Source organism: Camellia sinensis, chromosome 12 (genome assembly GCF_055761805.1).
Source record: "Camellia sinensis isolate YWXY chromosome 12, ASM5576180v1, whole genome shotgun sequence".
Taxonomy (NCBI): domain Eukaryota; kingdom Viridiplantae; phylum Streptophyta; class Magnoliopsida; order Ericales; family Theaceae; genus Camellia; species Camellia sinensis.
The window spans coordinates 136,003,900-136,015,845 of NC_138972.1; the positions used below are offsets into that span (position 1 = coordinate 136,003,900).

Genomic DNA, 11,946 nt, shown 5'->3' on the forward strand with positions numbered 1-11,946 from the left:
TATTTACTAACAAAATAAAAGCAGCAAGTAAAGGTCATCATGTCTCTTTAGCTCCAACTTCCAAGTTTGCTGGAAATTACAGGACAACAAAATGGGAAATATCACAAGGGAGACATCAATGACAAATATCACTATTCTTTGGATCTTAGATTTGTGAAAAGAAAAGGCTAATTTTTTTTTTCTCCCTTTTTTCTTCAATTTCTTTTATCTCTACAAATCCCTTCATAAATAAAATAAAAAATTCAACCACATCATAAAAGAAATACTGATTAGTTCTTTATACTAATCAAAACTACACAATGGGGTCTGACCATGCTAAGAAGACCTATAATTGTAGCTACAACAGGCTCCAGCATTGGGGAGCAAGAACCTAAAGCAACACATTCTTATCTTAGCAGAGAGGCTAATTCACAATCTTCCCCAACATATATTTACTGTCACATGATTTAAAAAGAAAAAAATAAAAAAATAAAAAAAAAAATATGATTTCCACCAAATATAAATGAACTCTATGGGAAGTAAAGTCACTTGTTGGCATTGTTTTCACCAAGTCATATGATTCTGAGATTTTCAACGGTATGATTTGAGGTGGAAAACTTGGCAGGCTGGCTTGTACGATCTCTTTGTTGCAGCCTGCTCAAACTTCTTAGTAGCAGCCTCATTCTCTTCCAAGCTGGTCTGTACGAAAAACCTTATCCACCAAGATGAGCTTCGCAACTTGGCCTTCAAAAGAAAAAGACAGCAGGATATTTATGCTTTTAAAGTCAAATGTAGTTTTTTAATGGAGGGTTAACCATCAAATAGGAAGCATTCATGCAACAAAAATGAATGAATGAGAGTATACATCATTTTGGGAGCTACTATTAGATTGCACACATCACTTGCCAGTGTTCTTAACAAATCAAGCATCATTACGGCAGAATCACTAGGGCTTTCATTTCCAAAAATAATTTTAAGGTGCCTTCTGCTTAGATTTCTCTATCTTTCAGAGTGCTTAAATTTCTCAACAAAGAAAGACACAGAATATTTTCTTCACATGTGCATCTGTCATGGTATATCCTCCATAATATCAAATTTCTAGTATTTTGTTTTTTACCTTTTGCATTTCTTTTGTAGGCAATAATGATTACGTGCTCATAGATAAAGACAATATTCAAGCTCCAAAATATTCCAGCCTGCAGCTTTGTTATGTCATCTAACAAACTTTAGTTCACAAACTATTCACATCTACTTAATAGACTTCTGATAATACTCTGAAAACTCATTTTTCGAATTGAGTGCAATAAATTGATGGCCCTTGTTCACACACTTACCAACAAAACATAACCTCAAATAGTAGTAGGAGCAACACTAATGTGACATTGTGGGAGTTTTTGAAATGAGAATTAGAACTTGAACATGCAATTTGTCCAACAGGAATTTTCCACAATCATTGGTCTACTCAACAGACATACCAAATGCAGTTCTATTAACTCATTTAGATCATATACTGATCTTATTGTGCCATCAATGGGTACTATCATTGAAGAGTCCAATCATAAAAATCAAGAGTCAATAAGACACCAATGAGTACTATCACAAACACATTTGCAAATAAAAAGGCCCATCAATGACTTAAAACCAGGAGTCGAAATCCAACAAAATTTATTCACTTACTGGACGACCAAATTTGGATAGCTCGGCCACTTTAGCTCTATGCTGACCTGGATAACCTATGTCCGGCAACAACAAATTGGCAAAACATTAAAAGATTACGTTTTGTTATAAAAATGAGAACATCATCTGGGATAGAATTCAGTTAAATTTATGAACAAAGCTTTATAAAATGCAATTACACAAACTCTAGGCAACTCAAAATGTCAACTAACATCATCAATGAAAACATGTTCTCCATTGGTCAGAACAAATAGACAAAAACAAATTTTATGGCCCAGTCAGCTTCTAGTTTTCTTTTCTTCATTTTTTGCTTCCTTTGTAATAGGTTTGGAAAAAATACAAAGTAGACCCACGATTTTGGCATAATTACACCGACCTCCCTTTTAGTAAGGCTACAAGGATCAAAACTAATGCAGATAGTGTGAAGAGACCAGTATAAGGAAAATATATATATTAGTATAAAAGAGATTACAACATCATTTTTCCATCCATATCGCTATCTACATTAGCCGACCACATTTGATGAGACTTAAGGCTTGGTTTGGTTTGATTTGAACTAAGTGTTGTATAAATTAAAACCTTAAGGGAGCCTAATGTAGTTATGCCAAAACTGTGGGGCTTGCTGTATTTCCTCCAAACCTCAAGAAAGGTTAGTGCAATTTACCCTTTCTTTTTCATGGCCTAGTCAGGTAAGCAATGCGTAATTATGGAAACTTTTCAATGGTATATAAAAATGTAGTTTTCAAGGCATTTACCTGTAAAAACAACAAAACCTTCAGCAGATACCCTCGCCAACTCGGGCAGACTCTTGTTAAGGTACCTTGGAGAGAGATAGTCTAATGCATCTGACACTATGACAAGAGAAAATGATTTTGACCGGTAGGGTAGAGGAAACTTGATATCAGCCACCCGCACAATGCCTTTGCGCACAAGACTTTTGCAGTTTCCATCAACATCATCTAAGTCATACGGTTCCACGCCCCATGCTTCAGTATCATCTTCTTTTAACAATTTAGAGACCACCGAACAAGTCTCAGGGCCTACATGCAATACTTTACGCATGCTGTCACCATATGCTTTCTTCAGAAAAGGCAATGCTCTCTGAACTTCTACTGTGCATGAAACACCACCTGCATATATGTAAATAGTCTCTTTAAATTGGGAAATGTTGCTCTATCTAACCTACAGTGCAGTTAGCACTATATGAGGAGAAAATTAAACAATAAAAAGAAGGCACCATTAGGTCCACTTCCAATATCCTGACAAGAGGTTTAGTAGTAGTTTACATCCTGAACTACAAACTCTTCTATTTCCTCCAATGTACCCGTGCTTGCCGGATATGACAAGGTTACAAATGTGGGATATGAGTCTGAAACCCACACCCAATTTAGACATTTGGATCTTCTAATTTATATGATATCTGAAGAAAAAGATGCTCACATTTTCTAGTATAGAAACATTTCTAGTTTCTCACGCGGCTGGGAGATAAATTTCAAATTATCCCTAAATTCCATTTAATTTGAAGTACATTTCTAAATAATTCATAACATCTTATTTTAAAAAATTATACAATATGCAATATATATAATTATTTAAGACATGTACCCGTACCCATACCCAACTTTTGGATGCATATTCCAATATCCTAGGATTTAGGTTTAGAAAGATCCAATGCTTGGACATTTACCCACACCTGATGCTCATACCCGAGTCCATATAACATGGTTTACATCAGCACAGGAATCAATCATATTTTCTTTCTATTAATTTGGGAAGCCAAATCACAGAAGCTGTAAAAGCAACAAAATGTCTCCTTAAAACATTGCACACATAAGCTTGTCCTGCCTCAGTATGATCACATCTTTACACTACACAATCTAGATTAGGTCCCTAAATCAAATCCTCCATATATAAGCAATCCAAGCCATCTAGTAAAATTGTGCAAATGAACTTTTGCAGTCAAACAACTTTCAAATATCAAGAGGAAACTGAGACATAGATTATTGCTTCCTTAACCAAATATATATATATATATATATAATGTGAGTATCACTTTAGCCAGGTGTCCACCCTAAATACATAATCAAGAGCAGGGTGAAAGTAAAATTCTACTACAGAATAAAAAGCAGCTGTGATGATATGGCATAAGCAAATTACAAGTTTCAAAATGATGGCTGATGGCTAATTGAGTAAGAAATAAACATCAAACTGCAATGGTGATTTGACAATAAGTATGGGTGCTTATTACAGAAAACATAATAACTCATTATTGAATCTCTAAATGTTCCTTTAATTAGATTTCTTATTGGCATAGACAATGTTCTGCCTTTAATTATTAGAAAATAAGGTTGCCTTGGGGATTAGGGTCACTACCCAAAAGTCCAACAAACATATCTTTTAACTCCAATCAAACTCTTCAGACCTCTCTAAATGAAGGACAAAATGATAAAGCTCTAGGTTATGCATCCTCATATACCAAACTATACTTAGCAATAACAGATATTCACCTTCAAGTTTACTTGCAGCTTCTATATCACTCCTAGATCCACCTGTGATTCAAGAACTTAAATGTTCAGAAAAATAAGTAAGAAAACTAGATACAAATTAACTCTTCACCCTGGGTTTCCTATGGCAGCAAGAAGAAAACAAAAAATAGAGCAACCCATGGGGAGATAGAGCAGAAGTTTTGGCTCGTTTCTTTTTAGTAATGAGTACTCAAGTTGACAGACCAAATACAGACCTGAACCACTGTACAGATATCCAATAACAAGAAATGAACCCTGAAAATCCAAAAAACAATTTAAATCAGCTTTATAACAACTAAACTTAAGCCAATATAATAAAAGTGTAATCCCTGTGTTCTAATATTTTATGACAGAGGCATCAATTGAGAAGTTAAAAAATGAAAATTTTGCTGATTGTACATGCTTATCAAAAAAGATAAGCTCCAGTTGTTAATGTAATTGTATGACTATATAATTATGACAAGGGACAGAAGCTATGGAGCAACCAGTGCAGAGTAAAGGGGGAATTGAGATTTACCACAACCACAAGTCCAAGAGATAATAAAGGCGATGAGCTTGTTTTGGAATGCAAAGAGCTGATGAATGAAATATTCCCACCATCTGCGAGACGTCGGGAGGGCCTTCTTGACATGATTCTGCTAGTAGTAGCCTGGAAGACCTGTCATTAGTGAATTAGAAATAAAATTTAAAAAGAAGACAGAGTGCATCAAATCCTATTTACTGGAGAAACTAAAAGAAGACAGAGTGCATCAAATCCTACTTACTGGAGAAACTAGAAAAATAAAATAAAATTTCAATCATGTATGGTGCACGATAGCGAGAAACAAGGAAAAATCAACAGTCAGTTTGCTTTGGTGTATAACATTATATACTGATAATGCTTGACATGTTTTTCAGGGAAATTTTTTTAATGAAAAGTGAATCCTCCTCAACCTCCAATGTCCAGATGAGGCTTTAAAGATAATTTACTAACAACAAAAACCACAGAACAATGAAGTTCAGACACATCTCATTTGGCTTTGGCATATATCTAGTCTAGGCATATAATATGTGTATTATTGAGTAACCAAGTGTAGGGGGGAAATAGGATCATCTGGTTTCCCCCAAGAATAAGGGTTATAATGAAAAGTTATCTTCTGGACAAATATGTCCAAATTATTAACCAGCATTATCAAGTGACTAGGAAGCAATCAATTAACTGCAGTTGTTATATTTTATATTTCCATAAATGCTTGACAAGTATGGTAAGTCCCGGTGAACGAGGCTCCATTAATGCACGGTATGGGGAGAGTCAAATGTATAACAATTATAGTTCCGTGGTTTGACAATTATAACCCTATAAAAATGTTTCAATGAAAAGCAATTGCATCAGGGAAAAACTAGCTACCACACCCTAAAATCATGATTAGGTAGGGCCTATGTTGTATGGACTCGAGTATAAGTATTGGGTGTGGCTCTACTCAGACAAAATCTCAAGATTTTCAAATACATACGTACCCGCAATTTTAACATTCAGACGCCTAAGGTCAAACAAAAATGAATAAATGCAGCCAAAACCGGAGTAAAAATTGACTACCCAGAAGAAACCAAGTCATTACCAACACGCCATCGAATAATAATCCACCATATGGTATAGCAAACCCTGCTATCTAGATATAACTACCAAATTCAAAAACCACCAAATATGCGTAGTAAGGTTCATTATGCACTCATAGTAAATTGGCCTAGTGGGCATTCCAGGTCATAGGTTTAATACTCACTAGGCCGCACAACTTGGGATCTGCAGGTGTGCTAATTCCAGGTCATAGGTTTAATACTCACTAGCCCCAATAAGCTGTTTGGGACCAGTCGGGTATTTGCTCTGGCTTTAAATCGGGCAAACGCACATGGCGGTGGGATTGATCCCGGGATTAGTAGAAGTGCGTATAAACAAGCCTGGACACCGGGTTATCAAAAAAGAAAAGAAAAAAGAAGTTCATTATGCACTCATGGCAGTTTATAAACAGTGATAACAAGTGTCGGTGATGCATTCGGCATCACCATTGCACTGAATTTTCAGTCTAGAAAAAGGCACTGCATAGAACTAAATCACTACTTAGCTTCTACTTCTGGTCACAGATCCACACAAGAAATTCACAAAAACCATTCTAATTAACAGTGAAGTTAAAATGTACAAATAACAAAAATATACAGAGTCACGAAGGAATCAAAAGGATGAACTGAATGAAACAGCAATTAAGCACGAAAACAAGTTAAAAATGACATTAAATCGCAGAAACAAATCACCGAATTGAAATGTGATACAGAGAGAGAGAGAGAGAGAGAGAGAGAGAGAGAGACCTGAGTTGGGAAGATCTTGAGGTTGGGATCTAGATCTCTGATAGTGGATGCTGCTGTTGGATTAGCCGCTATCTCTTTCTCACTCCACTTTTTCACTTTCCGGTCAGCCCGCAAACGAATCTAAAAGCTGCGTGTGTATTAGCTTTTGAAAACCCAGCCCAACAATGTTTAGACTAGGCCAGATGGGCCCATTTCAGATGCCTATCTACTAGGCCCATTTTACATTCCTATCTATCCATAACCAATATGTTATCTGAGCAAACTTGGATCCAAAACAAGTGGTGCTATTGGGCTAGCTATGACCCAGTCTACATCTGTTTAATTAAGAATTTTTTTTTTTTTTTTTTTTTTTTTTTTTTTTAAATAAGCTGGTTAGCAAATTTGGTTAGCACAATCAGGTGTACTTTTCTTATTTTAAAAATTTATATCATAATATTTGGTGCATTTTCTCATTATAACTTATAAGACATAGATAATTTAAAATAAATTTTTTATTTGCAAGCTTAAAGAGAAATGTTTTTGAGTTTTTATATTATGATTATGAACTTTGAGTTTAAGGACAAATCACAACTTCTCGATAGTCATTTAATAAAGTTCAATTATAAGAAAGTGTTGTTTTTATAGGTTAGAAATCTCTTTCTTGGATGTTAGCGTGCTAATTGCTATTTATACATGTAAGTGTGTTCTTATTAGTTGTTTGGCAAATTTAGGTCAAGTTTGGCATGATTGAAAAAAGTCAAAAAGTCACTATCCTATTTAAGTCACATCATCTTATTTAAGTCACATCACTTCTCTAACACATCACTTCAAACCCAACCTAAACCCAACCCATATTTTATAAAAAGTCAAAAAATACACTTATTTAGTCTTTCCAAACTAGGCCTTACATATACACTTTCTAACTTTCTCATTAAACATTCTAATATTATTTATTGCAACTTTTAGTCGTGGTGTGAAAGTTTAAACTTGTCACTTTTAACGTGCCGTGAATGTATTGATTTCCTTCATATTTAAATCATAAACCTAAATATCAAATGTAGGGGTGAGCAGCGGATATATCGATCCGCCAAAACCGACCGAACCGAACCGATCCGCCGTATTTTGGACGGATGCGTGATGACGAGCGGACGGTTGCGGATTGATTTTCTTCAATCCGCCAATTTGGCAGACGGATGGCGGATTTAAAGTTCCTTTGGCCGCAACCGAACCGCCAAACCGCGAGCACTCTTAGTAATTTATAAAACTTTGTGTTTTCAATTTGTTTAAATATTTTGTTTGTGTTTTCAATTGAAAAAGAGTTCAAATATTCTGTTGAAATAAAATTTTCAACTTGAATATATTTTTTGAATTGAAAAAAATAAACGTATTATTTATCTATATTTTTTGGTTTTTAAATCTAACTCTAAAAGTAATAAATAGAAAATATGATATATGTTTGTTGGTTTTTATTTTCAAAAACATATATAAATGTAACAATACAGAGACATATAATCTCTACTATTGCTCTATTAATGGTTTTGGTGGTTTGAATTGTTTTTATATTTTAAGAACCACTGATTGTAATATTTTATGTGAATGAGGCATGCTGTGCTTGTAATATGTGAATGAGGAATACAGTGATTGTGATATTCTAAAGTTTCAAACTTTCTTTCGTTGGATGAGGCATGCAGTAATTGTAATACTTTTTTAAGTCATTGACTGTAATATTTTTCCTTTTTTTTTTTTTTTGAGAAAGTGCACAAGTTGAACTATGTTAAAAATTTATAAAATTTCAAACCGCCAAACCGATTCGCATCCATCCGCCAAAACCGCCAAACCGCCAAACCGCTCAATCCACATCCGCCGGATTGGCGGACGAATGTGGATTGATTTTTTCCAATCCGCCAATCTGGCGGACGGATGACGGATTGAAGGTTTCGTGGCCGCAACCGACCCGCGCCCACCCCTAATCAAATGCAATGGAGTTAAAGGCTTTGTTGTAGTCATAAATTAATCATGTATTTTCAATATTTTTAGTTATGTAATGAAAATGTAAAACTTGCAATTATGAGATTGAGTTCTCCAAGGAAACATAATTTTGGTAAAGTGAGAATATAGTGAGAAAATGAATAAAATATGAAATCAAAAGAAGAAATTCAAAAATAATACATCTAAGACAATTTTCTATAATGTTAGGTCATATTTTTTTAAAAGTAACATAAAGAAATTATGTAAAATGGAGTACACATCACTTTACAGCAACAAAACTCAACCTAATGACACTTTATAATCTTGTTAATTTAATGCAAATGCGAGTGATAATAACACTTCCTTTGAACCATGAGGGGTATGCAGGGGATGAGGTTGGTGTTGTCCTTTATAGATATATCACTGTGTTGTGAGTCCATAAAGATATGTCTTGAATTTTTTCAAATAATTTGAATTGTTCGTAGTATAAGGTTTGTCAAGTAAATCATTCATAAAAAAATTCAAGTTAATTAGACATATGTAACAAACAACAATACTACATTTATGTATAGAAAAATAAATTATTAGCATAATTTTATTAATTTTTTAGGGTTATTATTTGGCTTGCTAATGGGGTTATACTTGTCCGATTAATTTCATTTTTAATATGAATAATATCATCAGCGAACCCTATAATATGAACAATTTAGATCATTAAAATATAATTGAAACATACCTCATGGTGTGTCAGAGCACTCACCTCCAATCACCTCCAATCTTGGTATCATACCTTCTAACATGACTTTAACTTATAAAAAATATTTTAAAAATACAAAAAAAAATAATAAATTTGTGTTTCAAATTTATTTCAAGCATAAGTATCGACCAAACTTCTCCTCGGTCCAATAATTGGGTTGGAGAGTTCAGTTGAAAGTTTATGGGTTCACCTTAATAATTCAAATTATTCATCTTCTTGGGGCAGGGAAAGTTTGTAGTGTTCCATGGCATCTCAAATTATTTAAAGGCATGACAAATCGAGAGGTCGTTAGGGTAGGACAGGATGGGAATGTATAGATTAATTTTATAACCTTAGGAATGACGTTACTAATAAAAAAGAGAGATTATATGATGTATTACGAATAATGATTTATAAGTATTGAGAATTAAAATATATAAGATGATAAATAAAGAAGTGAAAATTATTTGTAAATATGATATACTGTTGGCTTCTTATCTTATTATATTTCAAAAAAAATTGAATTATATTAGATATAAATAAATATAATCTAGAGAGAGGGGGAGGGAGAAGAGAAAAGCCCACCCCACATCACTTCTTCACCAGGGCAAGGGCCGGGATGCTAGAGCAGAGTTGTGAAAATTGTCATTCGTAGCCTTTGTTTGGCATAAACTAAAATGAGGTTTTTTGGTTAAAATAATTATAAAAAGATAAAATAGACTTTTTAACTTAATAAGGCAAAATGTCACATCCAAATCATAATCATTTTATTTTTTCTTTTACGAAAGTAAAAAAAGTCAAAAAATTTATCCCAAACGAGACTTTTTAACCTAAAAAAGTTAAAAAAAAATAAAAAAATCAACCCACATCCAAAACGAACCCTTACTTTAGTGTCTTTTGAGTAGATCATTTATATAAAAAATTAAATTAATTAAATATTATTACTCATTCGATATGATTTTGAGAATAACCTTTTATTTTTAAAAATATAAATGTCATCCAATTATATAACTATTAATATTTGATCAATCAAACTTTTACATAGATAATTAATTGGCAGACACTTAAAATTAACAATTTAAAATCACAAAGTGCACTCACACATCCAATTTAAAAAAAGAAAAACAAGTATACTCACCTGTAAGAAAAATTATTAGTGGTTTTAGGAGCCTCATGTGATCATATCACTCATCAATCACAATTTATTATATTCTTTCATATTTGTTAATCACTTAACACAAATTTGTGAGTCTCATTTCTTTCACCAATCACAACCCTATTAGGATATCACGTATGTGATGACCGGGTGTGCTGCTCATTTTGTTTTCCCTCGCTTAACTTGGGGTTGGTCATGATTGGGGTGTCGGTGTGGCTTAGAATCTTGTTAATCGTTTGGGTTTGTTGTGTTCGGGAGTTTTTCTCAAAACTTTGTTCTTGTTTATTCCGGTGTTGAATTTCACTTGTTTTAGAGGGTAAGGGTTCAGTCCGGAGTGCCAGGGATTGATCCGACAAAATTCTGGGCTGGAGGACCAGGGCCGCACGTACAGGGGCTTTGGCTGCAAGTACGGGAGAGGGGCCACACATGCTGCAATCTAAGGAATTCTGGCTAGCACACTACATTATATGCAGGTGCAGGAGGAGGTGCGGATTAAGAGGGCCGTACGTGCGGGGATGAGGACTGCACGTGTGGGAGTGAGTGCCGCACATGCGGAAGTCGCTTTGTCCGAAAATTTTCTTTTTCTTTCTTCCTTGGGCTGAGTTTATAACATTTTATACACCTCTCACTCTCTCTAAAAACCCTTTTCTCCTCCTTCTCTCTATATTTCCTACATCAACACCAACTAAATCCTTGATTTCTCTAAATCCTCAAACATTTTGACCATGGTTCCTTGATTAAAGTTGGAGAGCTAAGCTAGAGCTTCATTGTGTGCGGTGAAGATCGGGTTTCATCACCGTTGATCTTGGGGCTTTCATCTCTTTCTCTTCAAGAACTTGAGGTAGGGATTTTCTTAGAGTTATATATATGTTTTGCAAGTTTTTGGTTGATTTTGAGAGTTCCTCTTTGATTGTTTTGAAAATTGATTTTTAGCTCAAGAAATTAGTGACTTTGTAAACGGAATTCATCTTTTGTATCTTTTTAAAGATTTTCTTGAATAGTTGAATCACATTGGCTTAAGAATGATATTTTTAGTGAGGTTTTACTAAGAAATGAAGGAATGTCTAGTTTTGGTGAAAAACCTAAAAATTTGGGATTTTTTAGAAAATGTTGAGAAATTATGGATTTTCTTGGGTTAAATGGAGTGAATGGGAATTTCATATTGTTATTAGCAAATATGGCAACTTCTTGATGTATGAGGATTTGGAGACCTTACTCGAATTTATTGTTAAATGCATATACATATGTAGTTATAAAATGACAAATTGTTGAGTTTCATGAAGTATGAAAATTGTGATTTTGGAAGTTGATGTTCAAAACATTGCATATAGTTTTGAAATGACTAAGGCCAAGTTTGGGTACTTCCAAAAAAGCCAAAAAGTCAAAAAGCCAAAAAGTTACTCAGGCCTCGTTTGGGAACAAGCTAATTTAGTAACTTTTTGACTATTTGGCTAAAATATGAGCTAAAAAAAACTAGTATGTTTGGGATGACTTTTTGACTTTTTACGAAAAGATGTGCAAAAAGTAGAGAGAAAAGAGAATCTTTGACTTTTTGGTATGAGTTGTTGGCTTTTTGGCTAATTTAG

The 11,946-nt window shown here is 34.0% G+C and overlaps 1 protein-coding gene across 1 annotated transcript; it reads right to left on the reverse strand.

The window, feature by feature from the left end:
• Nucleotides 1–254: 254 nt before the first annotated feature.
• LOC114261044 (putative pectin methylesterase CGR3) lies at nt 255–6,528 on the reverse strand. The gene is made up of 6 exons (XM_082899968.1): nt 4,699–6,528; nt 4,397–4,436; nt 4,164–4,205; nt 2,412–2,786; nt 1,657–1,712; nt 255–723 (listed from the first exon to the last, which is right to left on the reverse strand). The coding sequence occupies exons 1-6, from the start codon at nt 4,810–4,812 to the stop codon at nt 571–573; spliced, it is 780 nt and encodes a 259-aa protein (XP_082756094.1). The 5' UTR covers nt 4,813–6,528; the 3' UTR covers nt 255–570.
• Nucleotides 6,529–11,946: the final 5,418 nt, after the last annotated feature.